We start from the raw sequence: 20,557 nt of genomic DNA on the forward strand, positions 1-20,557 counted from the left end.
TTTTCATAAACCTGAACAGCCAAAAAGGCAGAGAGAGAGGGGCGACAATCAACCTCTCGCCTTAGGGTTGAGATTGTGGCTGGAGAAAGTACAACGGAGGTGAGGAGTGATTGCAGAGGGATCGGAGGGAGCACTGTGCTAAATTGATCCGACGGTGTCAGTTATTGCTTCGAGGTGTTGCTCTCTGTGTGCAGTCACACATAATGGTACCGCACTGTACAGTGTATTATGAGCCACGCAACCAGGAAAAACCTTATGAATGTTTAATATTGAGATGTGGAAAGAAGGGCATGCTGTGAAAATCGGCCTCCTTCTTCGCAGAAATGCTTGGTTAGTTAGGTTTTTAAAGCTGGGGTCGGCACTTTATTTTTGCTGTCATTGGACAATAATTCCACAATAATCTTTAACATAATCTAAAGTGTCAAGTGGTGTGAGAGAAAACTACACTTCTACTCCTCGCCTTGGCTCTGTTTTCAGACTTGAGAAAATCTAGTCCATTATGGGAGACTTTGGACAATCACAAGTCGGTAAGACAGTTTTTTTTATTTATTTTTTTAAAAATATATATTTTAAGGGCTTATATGCCTTTAATTGACAGGACAGCTGAAGAGATGACAGGAAATAGACAGGGAGAGAGTGGGGGAATGACATGCAGCAAAGTGCTGCAGGCGGGAGTCGGACACTGCAGAGGACTTACAGCCTCCATACGTGGGACACACGCTCTACCAATTGAGCTACCCAGGCGCCCTGTCAGTAAGACGGTTGATTGTAACATACGCGTGATGTAAACACATGCATCTGATGACCTAGCAATCAGACTCAGCAACTAAATATCTTTCTATAGAAACGCTTCATGAAACCTTAACTAAATTATAATCAAGCTGATCGTTACCTACAGCAAAACTGGCTAATTGACCCTTCCTAAGTCCCACCCCTTTTGCTCTGTGCTCCAATAACAGTTGAGCAAACTTGGTACCTCAGTCAACTTTCTCCTTTTCCTGTAAAGGCAACATATAAGTCCACATCTTAAGTTAGTTTATGTTAGCAAAATGATTGATGCAGTTTAGCTGGCTAGTTAGTCTGTGTTTTGCTAACTTAAGACGTGAATATTTGTCACTTTTCTTTTAACTCTTTTAACCACATAAAAAATTTAGTTTCTTATCAACACAGACAAGAATCGCACAGAGCATATTTAAGTACAGGAGACAGGACAGGAGAAAGGTGACTGGGGTACCAAGTATTCTCAACAATTATTGAAGCACAAATAGGAAAGGACATACAGACATTGTTCATACCATTCGTCATTTTTACCAGTCTTTTTCAGATATAACGTTTGATGGCTGCTTTGTTCTGATTTATTACTCATTTGTTTCAGGATAGTGTTACAGGCTAAAAACACACCAGCAAAAAATTCATTAAAACTGCTCCACTGAACTCCAGCCTCTGAGGAGTAGCCTTCTTATTCACTGTAACTGTGTTGAATTTTTTCTGAGGCGGTTCACAAATACTGGAAACCTGAGTGAGTGATGCATCACGCTCCAGAAAATTTCAATAATTCAGCACAATATAACACAGCAGATAGAGATAATCAGATGTAGGCAAGAATAACAGAGCTCCAATTGAAAACTGGGCTCCCACACCTTTATCAAAGTCAAATTCAAGCACTTTTCAAGAATTTTCAAGGTGCATTTCCAAGCTTTTCCAGCACTTTACAGCTGTGGTAAATTGCAATTTACTTACAATAATATTTCACACATCAAATCAGATGTTACTGTGCTATAAACAACCAATATTACGCTTCACTATAGTGTTCTACAGAAGGTAAAAAGTAAAACCATTCAGTCAGATAGCAATTCATTATGAAAGTAATCCAGTTAGAATTTCAAGCAGTTTCAAGAACGTTATCAAAGATCCAAGCACTTTTCAAACCATGAAAACAGTACATTAAAATTAAAGTGTTACCAAGGATTTCCAGCACCCATACAAACCCTGTAAAAAGAAACTGGTGAGAGCTATACATCAGTTTTGAACAACAATTTCAGACTCATTACAACTTTTATATACTAAGAATGTCATATACATTGATATGCTGTCAATGTATTTTGTTCTGTTCCCCCTCAGTTTTACTAACCATGGTACTTTCACAAGAAGCCTTTCTGATGTAGTAGCCTGTTTAAAACCTGCCCACATCTGAGATTTTTTTTCAGTGATTCAAATCTGGTGTTTACTAACAACTGAGCCAATCAGAGCTTTGTGAAATTGAGAATGGGGATATCATCTTCTTGAGCCAAAGCCAGAAAAATATCTGCATCCATGAAACACAGTGACAGGAAAACTGCCTCGAAAAACAATAACACGCATGGATGGGATCAAGGCAGCTGTACAACTCAGTCACACCACAAGTGTCACAGTGAAATCCATCCATGCATCATCAAGAAATATCTGTTTCTACAAGCTTGGTGATATACAGACATCTTGCAGGCCAGCTGGTAATCTACCGCTGTCGGGCTAATCCATAACATGCTAGCCAGCCTGAAACATGCCAGTGCTGCCCAGTCTCAATAGCTCTCTGGGCATATTTCTATTTTCTCTGTACTGTGCCATTTACTCACTTTGTTTTTTCCATTTCATTCAAGAGAGATATTAAATAAAGCTGTCAAAGTAAGTTAAATCCCTTTTATGAGTGAAACAACTAAAAATGACATTGCTGTGAGGGAAGCAAGGGAAGGGAAGCCTTTCCTGTCATATCTTCAGCTATCACTCTCCAATAAAGGCAAAAAACCCCAACGAAATAGTAATTAAATCTCATCTGAGATTTGTTTTAAAAAATGTTTTTTTTCTATTTAAAATATATTTATTCTTTGAATTCACAAAGTTTTTAAAATCAACAAAATGAAAATGCAGCTACATTCACACTCCTTACGTCCTTACGTCCACATGTTATTATTATTGACACGAAAATCAAACGTCATCTTTGACATCCTGAAGTATTTCATCCATTCCTGATCATGACCACATAGCGACATTTTGCTGCTTGCTAGTGGCCATATGCATCATTCAAGAATGTAAACATTAGTTATGTGCTCAACCCAGTGCTTGTAGAAGTGAAGTATGAACTGTGTAGCACGGGGCTTAATGTGAGTGTGAAAAGGGCCCAAGTTGGCCCAGGGTTAACTCTTAAACTAGGGCTATGGATAGTAGAAAACAGAAGAAACTGCAATGAGAAAAGCCCTAAATACTCACTGAATAAAAAATGTATCCAACACATATGTCATCATTGACACCTGAAGTGCAAAAAAAGACATTTTCAGACTAAAACTGTACCCATAAAGTTCATGCGCTTTGAAACTGAGTAAACGTTTTCATGTGTGACTTTTTGTTAGTGCAGCATGCAGCGAAAGCACAGTTGAGAACACAGGACTATGATAGTGTAAATTAAATAATAATTCTAGTCAGTAGTTCTGGCACTGGATTATATTCAAGCAGAGCAGCATATTCTAGGTTATGGGAGAGTAAGATATATTGCACAGCTAATCATCTGTAAAGTTCTATTTTCTGAACTTCAACGGCTCTATTCATTATTCATTTATTCACCCACCTCAGTGGATTGTGGCTTTAAAGAGCATAGTTAAACGGCTCATGTATCATGTATTTGCTACACTGCGTGGAAAATAAAACGCCTCCACTCACATCCAATCATCATCATGGCCACGGCGAAGATTTTCTCTCCATCTGTTGTTGGCGCGATGTTACCGAAGCCAATGCTCGTCAAGCTGGTCATGGTGAAGTACAAGGAAGTGATGTAGACGGAGTGCTTGTTTGGCCCGCCCTCCCATTTCCCTGAACCGCTGGCATTGAAGCGGTATGGCGTGCCCACTGTCTCAGCCAGGATGTAGAGCCAGCTGTCCATGCGCACGATGTTGGTTTCTTCATCGATAACCTCATAATCACCAATGCTGTACCTGGAGTTTGGAAAGGCAGAAATGCTCAGGAAATTAATAATTAAGTGTGTATTAGATATTGCATTTCACAATTACAGGCTATCTTACTAGAGTGTATTTCTACACTATACAGCTCAGCTATATAGAGCATAGTCTGGAGGGCATGGTGCAGTGCATATAGGGGTGTCCGACTCCACGTTTCCTAGTTGAACAGCGCATAATCTCAGCACAAAGTGAGGCGCAAGGTGCAAGGCACACAGGAGTTGTATTTAGTCCCTTTATTAATCACAGGTGTACTTTGGGCGTAACATTAATTAAACCAATCAGTCTCATATCCTATTCCCTTCAAAAGTCAGGTGTGCCTGTACCTGCATCTGGTGCATTGCTATTTAAATGGCACATTAGGCAAATTGGAATATTGAATGGTTCTCTGCTGAGGAAATGGATCAGGTAGTGCGGAAACTTGGGGGATGCTGGAATGACCTACTTGCAAAGAAACGCAGCGCAACAGAGACTTTGACATTAACGGGGTTGTGCATATGGACAGCTGGCATTAGTCTCCAAATCATCTGACAGGAGATCACAGATGCTTGTTAAACCTAATAGGATAAGTGAAGTTTACAGTGGTATTCATCTTTACTGAGGAACAGGTATGTGGCTCTTCACTGGTGGACCCTTTGCCAGCTCCCAGTCCTCTGTCCCATCAACAACTCCATTTGACTGCATATGAGCAAATCCACTAATATACACTGCTGTGTGTATGTGTGTTGTAAACCCCTCTATGTAGGTGCATCATAATATCCGAATAATGCAACTTTTAAATAGTAGGAAAATATTGCTCCACTGACTTTATACCAGGATTGTTGCAATAATTTTCTGCTGCCTCAAGATAAGAACGCCCCACAATGCACCTGACAAACCTCATATTAAGACCATCATGTCCATGGGCACACAGATAAGTCCCAGCACATGCTACTTACACAACAATGTGGGCGCTGGGCATGGAAATGACAGCTGCATTGGTCAGAAACTAGCAATGACCATTACGCTGTGTGCTGCTTTGTGCGAGGTATAAGAAAGGACCCTGGAGTCTGCAGCCATGCTAGCAGCTCTGTGAGGCTGTACAAGCTAAATGTTTACATCAGCATGCTAACATGCTCACAACGCTAACATCATGATGTTCAGCAGGCTTAATGTTTACCATGTTCACCATCTAAGTTTGGTGTGTTAGCATGCTAACATTTCCTAATTATAACTGCCTACAAAATACAGCTGAAGCTGATGAGAATGTTGTTAGTTCTGTAAATATATAAGCAAGTATTGCACAAAACGATGGTGCTATTTTAAAGTTACATTTCATCTCAAGGTAATTTGGATGTCTGTACCAACTTTCAATGAAATCCATCTAATAGATGTTGAGACATTACACTCAAAACCATAAATATCAGAGAATCACCAGATTCAGTAGGATTCATCTTCTGGGAACCATGACTGTCTGTACAAAATCTGGTGCCAATGTATGGTAACTGTTGATAAATTTCAAAGGATAAGTAAAAGCTTTGAGCTTCTGGCGGTGCTAGAGGAAACAGAAACTTTCTGTTTTGTTTCTTTTCTTTTATCTTCAGTTGTTTGTGTAATTATTTATAAGTCGTGGCAAACATTAATTTCACTACACCTGACTGAATTAACTATTTATATATGAAACCTTAAGGTGAATGAAAGAGGTGAATCTGATGATGCAGCAGCACTGTTTACTTCCCTTGCTGTATTCCTCCTTCCTCCTCTCTGTTTTTGGGTTTATGTGGTGAATATGAACAAAAGAAAATACTCGTATTAGCTGTGTAATGCATCGGCCCATCACAGCAGGCATGTCCCTCAGCTGAAAGCAATTTTTCCCTCATCAGATTGTTTCATGGGAATCATTTTTAGAGGCCTGAGGAGATAAAAGTCAACAGTATTTCAAAAGAGGAAAGCAAAATGAGAGAAAATCCAAAAAATAAAGAGAATTTTGTGTAACAGGATTTAGATTTTCTTATTTACTACCCTGGTGATCATGGTTGATGATAATTTAACTTTTCTCAACTTGCTGCTGCTGCTCGGCGTGTGGCCATAGCAACCACAGAAACCACACTGAAGAAAACGATACAGGAGCTATTTTTATTGGTATCTGAGTCTGCTTTCATTATACTGTCTGGGCCGATAAACAATGTTTATTGTATTTGTTAGTGTTGCTTGTGGGCTTTCTTTCTCCCAGTATGACATATTTAAAACAGACATAACGTTGAGGTTGATGTTTTGTTTTGATTATGAATGCATTACTAGAAAATGTCATATAATGCTATGAGGGATGGGTCAAGTGTTTGTTTGTCATGACAAGAAAAAAAAACACTCAACTGTGAGTCTATGGGAAATATGCAAAAGTGGTTATTTTGTATTGTTGGAAAAATGTCATAATAAAATCAATATAATCAAGCCTATTTGTCTGTTTTCACGTCCACAGGACATTAAGTTGCCATAATGGCATCTGCATGCGTCAGTCTGTGTGTGTGCGTGCGTGTGTGTGTGTTTACCCATTCTCATAAACATAATAAATCAAGCACAACACATGATGGAACTTAATACTTCCACCACACTTGCCCCCTGTAGAGTAGATGATCTGATTAGACTTTGGAGGCCCCGTGCTCCATAAATTTGCATATTGATGAGGAAAAACAAATTCTCTTGAAACCACTATATAACTCTTTCTGGCTTTAAGTTACTAAAAACATACAGTTTTAATGCTTGAAAACAAGCATGCTGACAAAAAATGACTGCTAATTAATGCATTAATTAACTTAATCAATGTACTCATTATATTAATTGGCTCTGCTATTAATGTATCACAGTGATGGCAGAATGCAGCCGTCAATCAGAATGTGTTATGTAACAGTACAAGAATAGTAACTCCAACCTAAAACGTCACGTTTGTCGGTATTTATCCCTCTGTTGACGACTGTATGAAGGAAACTTGGTTGAATATGTATTCTGTATATAATTTACAGCAAACTTATGGCAGGAGAAAAGTGGTGGAAATAGGTGGAGATTGTTTGATGAATGCTACAGTGAAAACTGATCAAATAAAATATATAATAATAAAAAAAAATAAAATGTTATGAACATACCAAATACAGGCCAGCCAGTGAGCAGCCAGTCCAAACACACACACCAGCAGGACCAGTACAGCTGCCCCGTACTCAATGTAGTGATCCAGTTTACGGGCAACCCGACCCAGACGGAGAAGTCGGACCACCTTCAGGGAGCTGAACAGACTGCTGATACCCTGAAACAGGAGCAAAAGAGAGAGGACAAAGACAGAAAGAGATATCAGAAACTATATTTACAATGGACAAAATGAATAATTATATAAATATTATTCTTAAGTTAAAATAACTTCAGTTTTGCTGTCAGTTTATGATTTAATATGAATGTTACCAAACACTCAAAATTATATTCATAATACCAAGATGGTGCTTCTCTAATACATCATAAAATTTGACTTTAAGTCCCCCTATGTGGCTTTTATGAGCACTATATTAATATTTAATACATGGATTATAACACACTATAATTCAGTTTAGTGCTTGTCAGCAATTCCAACCTAAACCTATGAAGAGGTACACATATGAATGTCTGCTGGAGGAGTTGTAGTTGCTAAAAAAATAGGTTCAAAAATACATTTTATTGTAACAGAGCAAAATATATATGAACCAAGAAACATGATTATATACTGTTTATCGATAGTAAATGGAGAGAGAGAGAGAGAGAGAGAGAGAGAGAGAGAGAGAGAGAGAGACATTTCACAGGATAAGTGAACACTTTGACGTGCTGGTGGTGCTGAAGGAAAGGTCAGTCAGTCTCATTGTTTTCCCTTTATTTTTTCCTGAACTGTTAAAATAATTATTTACAGGTTGGAACAAAAATAAATTTCGACTACACCTGAGTGAGTCGGCTATATGGTTGGTCATAAATAAAACCTTTGAGTTAGATAGCTACTTGCAGAAGCTGATGCAGCAAACACTGTTTGCTTCCCTCTTTGCGTTGCTTCCACCTCTATGTTTTTGGGTTTGCTTTGATGTGGTGAACATTCAAAAGAAAATATTCATATCAGTTTTTCAGCAAATCAGCAATTTTACCCTAATCAGACTATTTCATCTGAATGACTTTTAGAGAAGCCTGAGGAGGTTAAACTCAACAGTATTTCACAAAAGAGAGAAAATCGAAAAAATATATACTGTTTATAAATACTAAATGGAGGGTTGAAGTAAAGTGTTGTAAATGCTGCATAAATATATATATATCAGTTGCTAAGTCTTTTTTTAATTCTATGTTCCTGTCTACCTCTTTGTGTGCTCTTATGTTGTTTTTGTTTTAGGATTCGTGACTGACTTGACTGCTGTAATGCTGCAATTTCCCACTGGGATTAATAAAGTGCCCACTGGATAAAATCAACTTTGATTGCTCTTCATATAGAAAAACACTGTGCAAGATCTAATATACAGTAAACAAAATATAATATGCAGTATTTTTTTGTCGCTTACTTATTTGTAATTGATCTAAACTTCAGATCTGGCAAACCTCAGTATAAAGTGACAACTGCTACTAAACATTTAAAAACTTTCTCTCTGCAGTAGATGTAATTTTTTTAAGAGCTGGAATAAAACATAAAGCCTGATGAAGTGATATATTCTCTATCAGGGTCTGATTTCCACATCAGATATTAAACAATAAATCTATACCACATTATATCAGAATGAAAGACAAACCACCACCACAGGCACCACCATGAAAGTGTCTGAAGCTGTCTCATAAACTGCTACAGCTCAGTAAATACGATATGAGCATAACAGCAAACACAGAATATACAAACAAGATGAGGGAAAAACACAAGATTCAAAGTGTTAACATATGCTGAGTTGATTTTAAAAACATTCCTTTGCAACATGATGAAATTGTTCAACTTCTCACGGTTACATAAGCAGCAGCTAAACGTCTACTCAGCTTAACTGTATATTGAAACACCCACTCAGTGATTCAAACAGACAATCCCATCAGTTTGCTGCTGGTATTGTGCGTGTGTGTGTGTGTGCGTGTGTGTATTTGCGTGTGTGCTGGGAGGAGTATTGATTTTGCTAATGTGCTGTGGTCTGCAATCTGAGTACAACTGCAGCGCTCGCTGTCACTTGATCTGATCTCACTGCCTGCCAGACACCTCAGCTTCTCTGAAATCACTTTACAGACCTGAGCTCCAATACAATTCAATTATCAGTGCAATCACACTTTTGAGTTCTGCTGCTGAAACTCTACAAACACAAAGTTGGGAGAAAACTTCATCACAGTATAGATGTGAAAGAAATATCATTAAAGGAATAGGTCAACATTTTGGGCAATATTCTTATTTGCTTTCTTGCCAAGAGTTAGATGAGGCTCTTCTGTCAAGATGCTAGAATTAGAGCTGAGTAGCTTAGCTTAATGTGCCTGGAACCAGAGAAAAACTAGATATCCAAAGTTAAAATATATACCTTCCATAATCTTAAAAACGCACCACTTAGTGGAATGTATCTCATTTATTTAATCTGGACACAAATAGAAATGAAAAAAAGACAATTTGTGGTTTTACAGGGTTGTGTTTAGATGGTAACAATAGATTAGTGAAACTCTCACACATGAACATGATTCAGCACAGGATTTGAACTGCATGTTTTTAATTTAATGCCCTCTTTTACTTAATTCTCCTACGCACCTGTATACCATGTGTGTATTAGACAAAATTCAGTTTAGTTACAAAATACAACGAGAAAAGAAAAGACTTAAAAGTATTTATAGTTGTCAGAAAAATGGAAATGTGAATATCTATAGCACTTTAATTAACAATGCCATGACAACCGAGCAAGCTCCATCTGCTGAGGAAGTTTGTGATACGACTGACAGCTTGATAAGCAGTGACCATTTTCTAATTCTAACTCAAAATTTCTCATGTGCCTAATCCTAATTCTTCTGTTTATTCATTTTATCTGATAAATAACACAACTATTTGTGTATTAATTGGCCCCTGGCCTCGTGTCATTTTGCAAAATAGCCTGAGCTGCGTGTCCTTGAGCTACTAAATGGACCTGAGACTGTTATGTCAGCTACTCTTTCTAAGGTCCAAAATGAACTTTCAACCACAATGTTAAGTTTAATTCATTATCAAATTACTGTGGATACAGTGTCGCAATTTTCAAATATTTTTATAAGGCAGATATTCGAGTCTTTTTTGAGAAATAGTATTGAACTACAGGTCCAGTGTGTAAGATTTACGGGAATTTATTGGCACTATATGGCAGAAATGGGACATGATATTAGTACTTTTTTTCATAAGTGTATAATCAAATGACAGTAAGAATCCTTTTGTTTTGGTTACCTTAGAATGAGATATTTATATCTACAGAGGGCCCAGGTTCTTTTCCATAGAGTACGCTATGTTGCACTGCCACGTTTCTACAGCAGCCCAGAACCATTAATTTGACAGAAAATTTAGATTTAGATTTAGTCTCTTGACTAAAATGTAATTTAGTTTCGGTCAACTAAATATTATAAAATTTTCATCGACTAAATCTACTGCAGATTGCTACCTGCATTCTTCTTTTCGTTGCATATTTTTCTCATACATATGAATGTAAATTGTTAATCTATGCTCATATTTACTGTGTCAAATATTATTATGTGTTACAGAGCTGCCTCGCACGGTTTCCGTGTAATTATTCAATGAAAAGTTCCAAAACTACAAACAGTGATTTTACCAACACGCCATTTCCACTAAAACATCACTCCAACAACACAATCACTTTTCTTGTCTGGGAGATTATTTTTACTGCTATGATTCCTAAATTTACAGCGAGAGTCAGTGTCCCTTTTTTTTACTGGCCATTCTGTCTGAAACTACAGAGCCACTGCACTTTAAAAGTGACATGTAGCTAGTGCTACTAGCCTTGTGCTGTTAAACTATTGAATGTTTTAAAAAGAACCAAAACCAGACCCTGAAAAAACTGAAGCTTTATATAATATTTCTGGCAATATTGTATTAAATGCAGGTTGAAAGCGCAAATTGAAAGTATTCACCAAAAATCATGTGAGGACGGGGTGCAGCAGTGGGACAGAGCCGACGCTCACGCACACACAGCTGCTGAGTTAGTCTGTTAGACGTTAGTGATCTTCTACTATTTCTTTCTTCTTTTTTTTTTAACCTAACGTGTTCTATAATGTCAAATATTAAAACATCGTGAGTCATAAATTTCAGCTTCTGCCACCTAATTTGTTAGCTAAAAAGGAAATTCAAGAGAAGATGCTGTCAAATTAAGTGGTGTCTTTTTAAAATGCACCACAGTATGTTCAAACTCCCTCTATTAAAGCATATTTTCAACGCCAGGATGTCTTTTATTTTGAAATGTTGACTGTATTGCGTCACTGCAGTCAATTTGTAACAAATGACATGTTATTGCTGACGTGAGGACTGAATCAGCTCTAATGCAGCTTTAATGACGCTGTTATTCATTTTCAAATTGTAGAAGACAATCCGATCGTTGTCATCTCCTGGCAATGAAAAGCTTTAGCAGAAAAAAAGACAAACAGCACAAATCTTAACTTGCTTTCTGTGACATTTATTTCATGCACTGATGCTTCTGCTGCGGCCCTCTCATCCAGCACTACAGCTCAGATGTTGGTGCAAAAAAATAAATGTCAGAGGAACTGCGGAGCTTTGGATGGAGAGTTTATGTAATGTGTTTGTCAGGTGTGCGTGTGTGTCTACAAGTAAAATAAAACACAAAACTGTTCATTATCATATTCTAATCAAACTGAAGCCTACTTGAGTGACAGCTCGGTGGTTCCAATTCTTCCCATCACGTCCCATGCATGATTACAGGCAGAAGAGGAAGGGGGGGCCATGCAAACAGAACGGAGGGATGAAAAAGAAGAAAAACAAAAACGAAGCACAAGTAAGAGAGGAGACACTTGATCAGTGGTAAGCGATGAATAAACACATGAGAAAATATTCAATAAATGTTCAAATAAAAAGAAACATAAAAACAACCTTATCTGTGTTCATATGACCAAAGCATGCACCAAAAGCTCATTTACTTCATCATATTTGTGCTAAAACACCAGGACAGTGACATGAAGTGGTTCTTATGTTGTTGTTTTGGGTTATCAGTCATTAGAAACTGAAATGTCACAATGACTATGAGGTTCAGTCAGTCTTGAGGTGACGTACGGCGCTTTAAGATTGCCTAGAATAACTTTGACAGCCGCTCCTCGTTAATGATCTTCCCTTCCCCATTTGGAAACCTGTTGGGGAAAACAGCCATCAAAGTTATTCATGTCAGTCGTTAAGGTCTGTAGCAGTGGCAAGATGTTTCGGCGCCGCTTTAATAACACGGCCGATTGTTTACTCGCTCTCATTTACCCTTGCCAAGGAATGCCTCAAAGCAATTTGGAGCAAATTGGAGTCAGTGAGTTGTTGCAGAGACACGCTGGAAGATGATCCTGGAAGTGGATGGTCAAAGAGCTGCTGTCGGTCCATAACCTTGTCATAGAATAAATGTAGCCACACTCGAACCTCACAGAAAATATAAATTTGTAAAGTGTAGAATTGCAACTAACAATTATTATCACTAGTGTTCATTCTTTTTTCATTTAATTATTTACTGTTCTGTCTATGAAAATGTCACCCCAAAATATTCAATCTACAATTACAAAAACCAGAGAAAAGCAATAAATTCTCACATTTTAAATACTTACCACTTAATATTTGGCAAGATAGCCTGTCAAACTTATAAAATGAATCAACAAATTTAAAAGTGATCATTTGTTAATTAACTAATCACTTAAATGACAATTTTTTTCAGTAGACTAAAGTAATTTAATATGACTAACAGCATAATATCTAAATAATCTCTTTTCATGGAATTTGTTGACAGTAATAGATACACGATACAGGTTACCGAGTGAAGCTGGTGATTCGTCTTTTATTTTCCCCAACAATCTATCCTGTTGTTTGTGTAGCCATCGCCTGATATAGCTCAGCTGTATAATGATGCCACACTGTTCAAAAACTATTAAAAATACATTTAAAGTCCACTGTGTAAGATTAAGGGATTTTCTTGGCAATTCAGTTTTCATTACTGTTTAATCACCTGAAAATAAGAATAACTTGCACCAACAGTCCAAAATGCAAATATATTCAGGCTCCTATCAAACAAGACAAAGCGAACTTAAAAGAAGGACTTGCAAGTGATTCATTATCTAAATGTTTGCAAGGTGACTGCTTAACTTCAGTAATTAACTTATTTTAGACAATAGTGTGACTCTGTCGTGTTTTTAATGGTTTTTGTACAACAACAAAGACAAACTATACAGAAGCCTATACAGAAACTTATTGAGGTTTTTTTTTTTTTTTTTTTGATAGAATCACAAAGCTCAAATAACATCAGCGTTTTCCAGGAAATCCCAGTGGGCAGTTGTTTTTTCCCATCTGCTGACCCCTGACTGCTCCTGCTCCGGCCTCTTGAACTTGTCAGCATGTCAGATGCTGAAATGTTGAAAGACTAGAAAGGGCCAAAATGCTGGACCTGCAAATACAACTCAGTGCTGCTGCCCACCAACAACGAGCCTCTTTTTTAAAGCGTTACCACAGCATTTCATATCAGCTTGTACCGTACGTGCTCACAGGCAGCCCCTGAGAGCCGACATACACCGGGCTGCTTAAATGCTACCGCAGCATTTTACACAGCCGCGCTGTCGCAATAACACACACACACACACATCATCGGATGTGACACATCTAAGCACATACAGGCACACACAAGCACACACAATGATGCATTATTATAATGAAAACTGGGAAGTGCAGGACCCTGCAGCTCCACTTAATCACTCTCTGTGTTTGTATGAGTGTTGGAGATAAAAACGTGATCTCCAGAAACATTCGGATATCTTTACTCCATCCACAGTTTTGCTGTGGTTGCATCGTAAAAGATATTTTCACATACACTGAGAGATACAGTATAACGTATGTATCAGACGCACATTTTGTGAATAGATTTCAACAGCAAATACATACAATATTTGGTCGCACTTTATTTTACAGTACATTAATAAGAGATACGTTGTATCAAATTCGACAAAACTAAAAATATTTTCTTTATTAGACAGCAGTTACACCCTAATTAGACTCCATACACCTCATGGCACACAAATAAGACATATTAAGGCGTACTTTCTATCAAATTGGACAAAAACTAGAAACAATATGTTCTTTATTAGACAGAAGAAGACCTTTATCATACCCTTATTAGACTTTATTATAGGTAATTACTGATACTTTCCAACAGAAGGGTACTGTAAACTGAAGTGTATTAGTTTCCACTTTAGACTTTTATTAAACTTTATTAGGGGGTGAGTAGAGACACATTACAACAGACCTGTACTATGAAAGTGTATTGTTTCCCCCGTTAGACCCTTACTAATGAAGCACAGTGATTTCCAGTAGTTTACAGTACAGCTCTGTTATGTCTCCCTAAATATCTTCTAATAAAGTCTAATGAAGGACGTACAGTTTCTAGTTTTTGTCCAATTTGATAAAAAGTACATCTTGTTAGTTACTGTTAGGTGTATGATATCTAATTAACATATTACTACTGTCTAATAAAGAACATATTATTTCTAGTTTATGTCTAATTTGATGCAAAGTACATCTTGTCACATCTTGTTAGTGTACTGTAAAATGAAGTGTGACCCATTGTTTTAACATGTAGGTATTCTGTAATGTTAATGTTAAGGCAGGTATGTGATGGTATGTCATAACTGGAAAACAAATAAACAAACAATCCTTCCTGACCAAAAAGACAAACAGACTTTTAGGAACCTGTCCTAACACCACCATACAGTCTAATTTAGTCACACATAGATGGTAAAACTTTAATTTACCCAGTCAAAAGTGACCAACTCCAAATCCTCGTTTGGCAACACAACATGCCTAATCACAGCACATTTTCCCATGATTCAGTCCTTTTGTCAGCTGTCATAAGGTGTTAATGGTTTTAGGGCTTCTGTGACACAGCAGAGGACTGAAGAGTGCCTCAGTTTAATAATGTAACACTCCTTCCCCAATTAAAATGTGCCAATTATCTCAAGATCCTGTGATAGCTCTCCAGCAAACACTCCTCATTACGGTCCAACATTTATGAATTCACAAACAAGCATATTATTATGCTGCTCATTCCAACTCGTTTTTTATTCACTGTCACTATACAAAACAACAACCAGCGAACAGGATCTGATGCACACTGGTTATTAAATGTGGTGGAGCGTTGGCGTGGAAACCTAATAACCTGTCAGTCACCTTAGAAAAGATCACCAACACCCAATTTTGTGGCAAAAGGCTGGGCAGACAGAGCAATTTCCAATTTGTTAGCAGGAAGATCAATCTATTTTTGCTCACAATCACCGAAAACATGTGTCAAACTTTTTTTCTGGCCTGTGAGATGATTTATATTTTTTATTAATAGCCTATAGCTTCTGGTCTGTTTCCATATTGTCCAAAATCACCCAGCAACATGTTGCGTTTTAAACCAACCTTCTGCTGAAAATGTAACAGTGTTAGAAAACGGCAAAACGAGCACGCTCTGCGCGAGACGTTGTTATGGTTACCCTTAAAAATAAAAAAGGTTCTCTGACAAGTCAACCATCAATCACTCACTCGCTAAAAAAAAAAACCTGTAATAAAAAGGAGTGCAGGCAGATGAATATACACATTAGAAATGAGCATTTAAAGTGGTTTCTTTTCCAAAAAAGGAAACTTATGTGAGCAATGCCCCATCTACTTTTTTACATTTTCTCTACCTACACAAAAGTTTGTCACAGAAAGCGTAACATGAGAAGAGACATGCACCTTTAGATACCTTGTAGTACTTCAGACCAGTTTCAAGTCCACTCATCTCGTCTCAGAATTATCTGGCGGTCTTGATTACAAAACTGCTTAGGTGTGTGAGGGGTTTCCACAGGGGTAGTTAATTATTCTTTCTGTGCTTCTGAAGTAATTTTTTGCCAACCCAACAGAATCGCTGGGTCTAACCTGAGTCTCCCAGTAGGAAAATTGTGGCTGTGCCACTGCTTATCTGGCCTGCAAAGTTATTTTTAGTTTTGTAAGATACCCCATTCAGTGATTGAGTTTGACACCTCTGATTAAGACAACGAAAAGCGGCAAATCCTTATTTTTGGGAAGCTGGAACTGGCAGATATTTGGCATGAAGGCTTGACGATGACTAAATATACTGTTTATGAAAATAGCTGCTGATTCATTTTCCTTTGATTGACTAATCTATTAGTTGATTAATCATTATGTACAATGCTGGCACAAAAACAGAATCAGTGCACTCACCTCATCGACGTTCTCAAAGGCGTTGATGACGTCGTACGGCAGGCAGGACAGCAGGTCAATAACAAACCAAGTCTTTAGGTAGTTCATTCGAATCAGCTTGGGGTCGGAGATGACTTCACCGGCGGGGCCGACGAACGTGGTGTGGAAGTTTAACACAATGTCCACCAGGAAGATGACGTCCACGATGCTGTCCACCACCAGCCACGTCACGTTGTTCTGTTTGGTCTTGAAGGAGACATTGTAGGGCACCATGATGGCCGTGTAGAAGGTGAGGATGAGGATGACCCAGTCCCACGTGGTCTTGAAGAGGCAGTAGTGCAGGATGATGTGAGGAGGGGTTTTGGGGGTCTCCTGCTTGTACTGAGGTAGGATATCTGAGCCCAGCTGCAGTACCTGCCGAGAAACAGTGCGTCAGGAAGATTTAGAAACATACAGATAAATAAATAAACACAGCTGGGGGCCAAAAATACTGTAGCTTGGAGCTTAAATTATGTTCTCCTGACGGTGACTACAGCTCACCTGCTCAACAGAAGTGCTGTGTAAGTCTTAGAAGTTGACCTGATCTCAAAGACTCTTCACAATTTGTCAGTGTCCAGTTTGTTCTCTAGTTTACAGCACAGAAATAAAATCACATGTATCCTCCATACCTCGGCCAAGCGGGAGTGCTTGTGGACGTTCTCTCCTTTGTGAACTGTGGGCTGCAGCTGTTGCAAGACTCCTCTGCTGCTCGTCAGAGCTCGAGTCAGCCGAGCAAACTTTCCCCAGCCTGAGGATCATAAACACATACAGTATGCGCAATCTTTAAAATGTTAATTTTCAAGTTTTCGGGTACTGGATACTTCCTGGGGCAACGGCATGTTCTGCGAATGTGTGGAAGTAGTGAAAAGACTTTTTTTCTTTTTTTTTTTTTTTACAGTATTGAACAAGTGCTAAGCAACTTAGATTACCATTATTCAAAAAGCCTCAGGATTGTGTTTGGATACATTGATGATGTCTGGAGTGTACTACAGCTAAAAAACACCCCAATTCATGAAACTCATTTACATTTTCCATGACACACGGTGGTCAACCAGCTCTTATATCTGTCTCTTCTGATCTTATAAAAACATACTTTATAAAATGTAACTAACAGCTTTATTTATGTTAATCCATCCATTATTAATGTTTTGTCCAGCATTTATAAGACATTTACAAGTTGTTGCCATAGACAGCCGTGCTTGAGATTACTTTTTTTAACATTTCCGGATCATCAGTTAATTAATTTGTTATTTCAGGAAAGAAAGTTTTGTTTCCTCTTATTACTAATAATATTTATCAGAGCTCAGGAGTGCATGCAATTTCTGTTAGAGATAACATTCAAATTAGTCTGCTTCATTTAAGGAGAAGACTTGTCATGAAAGTGTGATCGTTCCAGAGTTACCCATAATTATCTCATGATCTTCAGACTACCAAAGTCATTGTCTCTTCTTCATCTTAGTCGCTTACTGATAATTTTAGAGAGCTTAATTCACATTTTAGTATTTTGTTTTTCCTTTGTTTTACTCAAGACTTAGTTACTAAAGCAAATTCTGAATCATGTTAGATATTCAGCTTACGAATGGCAAGAAATCCTAAATTATCTTCTGGAAGAAATAGATCCTTTACTGTCAACTCAACTCCTTTAAATTAACAATACAGAGCAGGGCAATGCACCCTGAATCAAGACAGCACTTTGAGCTACACTAACATTACTTTTTCTTCTTAAAAGGAATTAACATGCATGTTAACAAATCAATCATCTTATGTAACTGATATTTTCTTTGACAGACACCTTGGGACGGTGTGTTTTCCAGTGTTTTCCTACACATCTTTAATCCACAAGGAACTCTGTCTTATTTAGTCTTTCTTTCTGTTTGAATACAAGAGAAAAGTCCACAAACAGGTTGTCTCCTCTTTCTTTTCCTTCAGCCTGAAAGGGTGCTGGTGAAGATGAAGCACACACTTTGCTAGATTTATTAGATGGTTGATTACAACAATCTAATTAGGTTGTCCGCCTGAACAGAGCCAGCTATTTCTTTTTTCCCTCAACTCTTTTTATTGGGCTTTTCAAAGTTAAACAGATTGAAAGAGAATAAAAATGCAAACAGAATTTCTGGTACAAATATATAGACAGTATTCAACAAATCAAAAATACTCTAAAGGGTGAGTTGTGGCAAACACATTTGCAAAATATAATTTTTACAGATAGAATTGATCATTTTATTTTAAAAACAATAATTAAAAAGAGAGAAAGGGGGGGAATCCTGGGGGGATTTAAAAGGATGTCAGATTGACCATGTTTTGTGTCATTTAAACTAGGATGGTTAGTGGGAGGAGTAATAATAATATCATTCTACGTGGTAGTAGGGTTGCAAATAATATCATGTTATGTCGGAAGCTGGTTAACACAAGATGAGAAACTTCAATACCAAAGACTGCAGTCAGTGGATTAGGATGCACAGGTCTACCAAGAACGTCTGATAGTGACTGAAAAATATTTTGCCAACATGTTGTGAGTTTTGTGCAGAGCCATAGCATATTTAGCATATACACACTGCACTAATATTTGGATATTTGGAATCGTTTAAATCTCTTCTTAAAACCTTCCTTCGTAGAAAAATGTTTATAAATATTTAATACATTGCTGGATGTTCCCACTCTTGCCAAAGTACAATTTCAACTTTATTTCATCCTCAGTCTTTTTATGTTGTTTGATCCTTCTGTTGTTTGTTATTTTTATTATTGCTTTTAGGTTTTATCTGCTGTTTTTTTCTTTGCAAAGCACTTTGTAACCTTGTTAAGAAATATGCTATGCATATAAACTTTATTATAATTATTAAGGGAATTTATCAGCTGCCTCTGCCACAAAAGGCTTTATACTACTTTTTCACATATGCAGCACTACTCTCCAACACCTACAAACACACTTTCATATGTAAAATCAGTTCCCCTTTACACAAATCATAGCACTTTTAGTACGCCTTATTAGAAAATGATAACAAACTATCAGACTGTTCCAAAAATACCTCACATGAGGGCTTTCTGAACTAATGCTCCTATGGTAGGGGCTTGTTTAGGCAATTTAAAGCAATTTCTCTTCCGCTATATGGAGCCTTGTGGGGCCTTCCTAATGGTTTTGTTTTCTGGCCCATAACTTCACTGTTTTGGTTCATCTCACTGCTCCCATCAGCATTATTATCGCTTTGACCTGCAGCAGGCAGCTGTTTCCAGTGAAAAATCCCTAAAAAAAACAATGTATGCCATTAACTGAGCCCCAAACGGCAGATGGATGAAATTGGCGACTAGCTAGTGAGCACGATGGAACATTTAGCTGTATTTACCCAGATATTTTCCTCAAGAGTTGGTGGAGACTAAAAACAGAGCTCGAAGACATGTGAATATTGGACTTAGGGCCGGTTCACACCAGCCTTGCAACTAGTCCAGCTGAACCAAACCCTGGAGCATTCACCCTCTTGATGTGTGCGTGTCGTGGTTCGTTTGATTTGATGTGAATGCTGGACTCAAATTCTAGTGCAGACCAAACAACTCAGGGCTTACAGGCTGACAGATACATTTTCTCTCATTTGGTAGAAAAAGGCATTGCAGTGCAGTGTGGTTACGTACACAGAGGGTGTTCAACGCACTATTCAATGTTCATTTGTTTGAATAAGGTTTTGTTTTGTTTTGACCGGGCTGAACGTGGCCCTGCTCTCTAGTCCGCCTCGATGGGGTGGTCTAAGACTGCTGTCAAGCGAACTCTGAAGCAGCTCATTTCTGGTGTGAACACCAATCGAACCAATTACAGAAGTGTACTATTGTATCTGTAATTTCACTTGTGACTTGTGAACTTGCAGCGTGTTCATTACTAAAACGTGGGCTGGCAGGAGACAACCTGGACTCACGACAGAGTAAGCACTGCATGCACTATTAAATTATTTAACACCCGCTGTCTTATGAGACGTTCGTATGCACAGCTGTCTAAAGTCTGTGATATGTGTTTCAGATCAACACCGACATGATCAGACGCTGACGGTCCTCTGTGACAAACCATGACCAGGTAGAAATTAGGGCACGTTTTTTTTTTTTCTCACCAGCTGATAGAATCACCAGTAATTGAACATTTGGAGAAACTGAAACAAAGTAT

General features: G+C 37.9%; 1 protein-coding gene across 1 annotated transcript in view; it reads right to left on the bottom strand.

Moving 5' to 3' along the window:
- The window catches only part of kcnh1a (potassium voltage-gated channel, subfamily H (eag-related), member 1a), a 47,841-nt gene that overhangs the window by 13,387 nt on the left and 13,897 nt on the right, over positions 1-20,557 (bottom strand). Inside the window, exons 5-8 of the mRNA XM_084735974.1 lie at positions 17,043-17,161; positions 16,396-16,788; positions 7,103-7,260; positions 3,691-3,962 (exon numbers count right to left, since the gene is read on the bottom strand). Of these exons, the coding sequence (XP_084592100.1) occupies positions 3,691-3,962; positions 7,103-7,260; positions 16,396-16,788; positions 17,043-17,161 (942 nt within the window). The remainder of the gene's footprint in view (positions 1-3,690; positions 3,963-7,102; positions 7,261-16,395; positions 16,789-17,042; positions 17,162-20,557) is intronic.

Source organism: Lutjanus erythropterus, chromosome 14 (genome assembly GCF_056507025.1).
Source record: "Lutjanus erythropterus isolate fLutEry1 chromosome 14, fLutEry1.hap2, whole genome shotgun sequence".
Lineage (NCBI taxonomy): Eukaryota > Metazoa > Chordata > Actinopteri > Lutjaniformes > Lutjanidae > Lutjanus > Lutjanus erythropterus.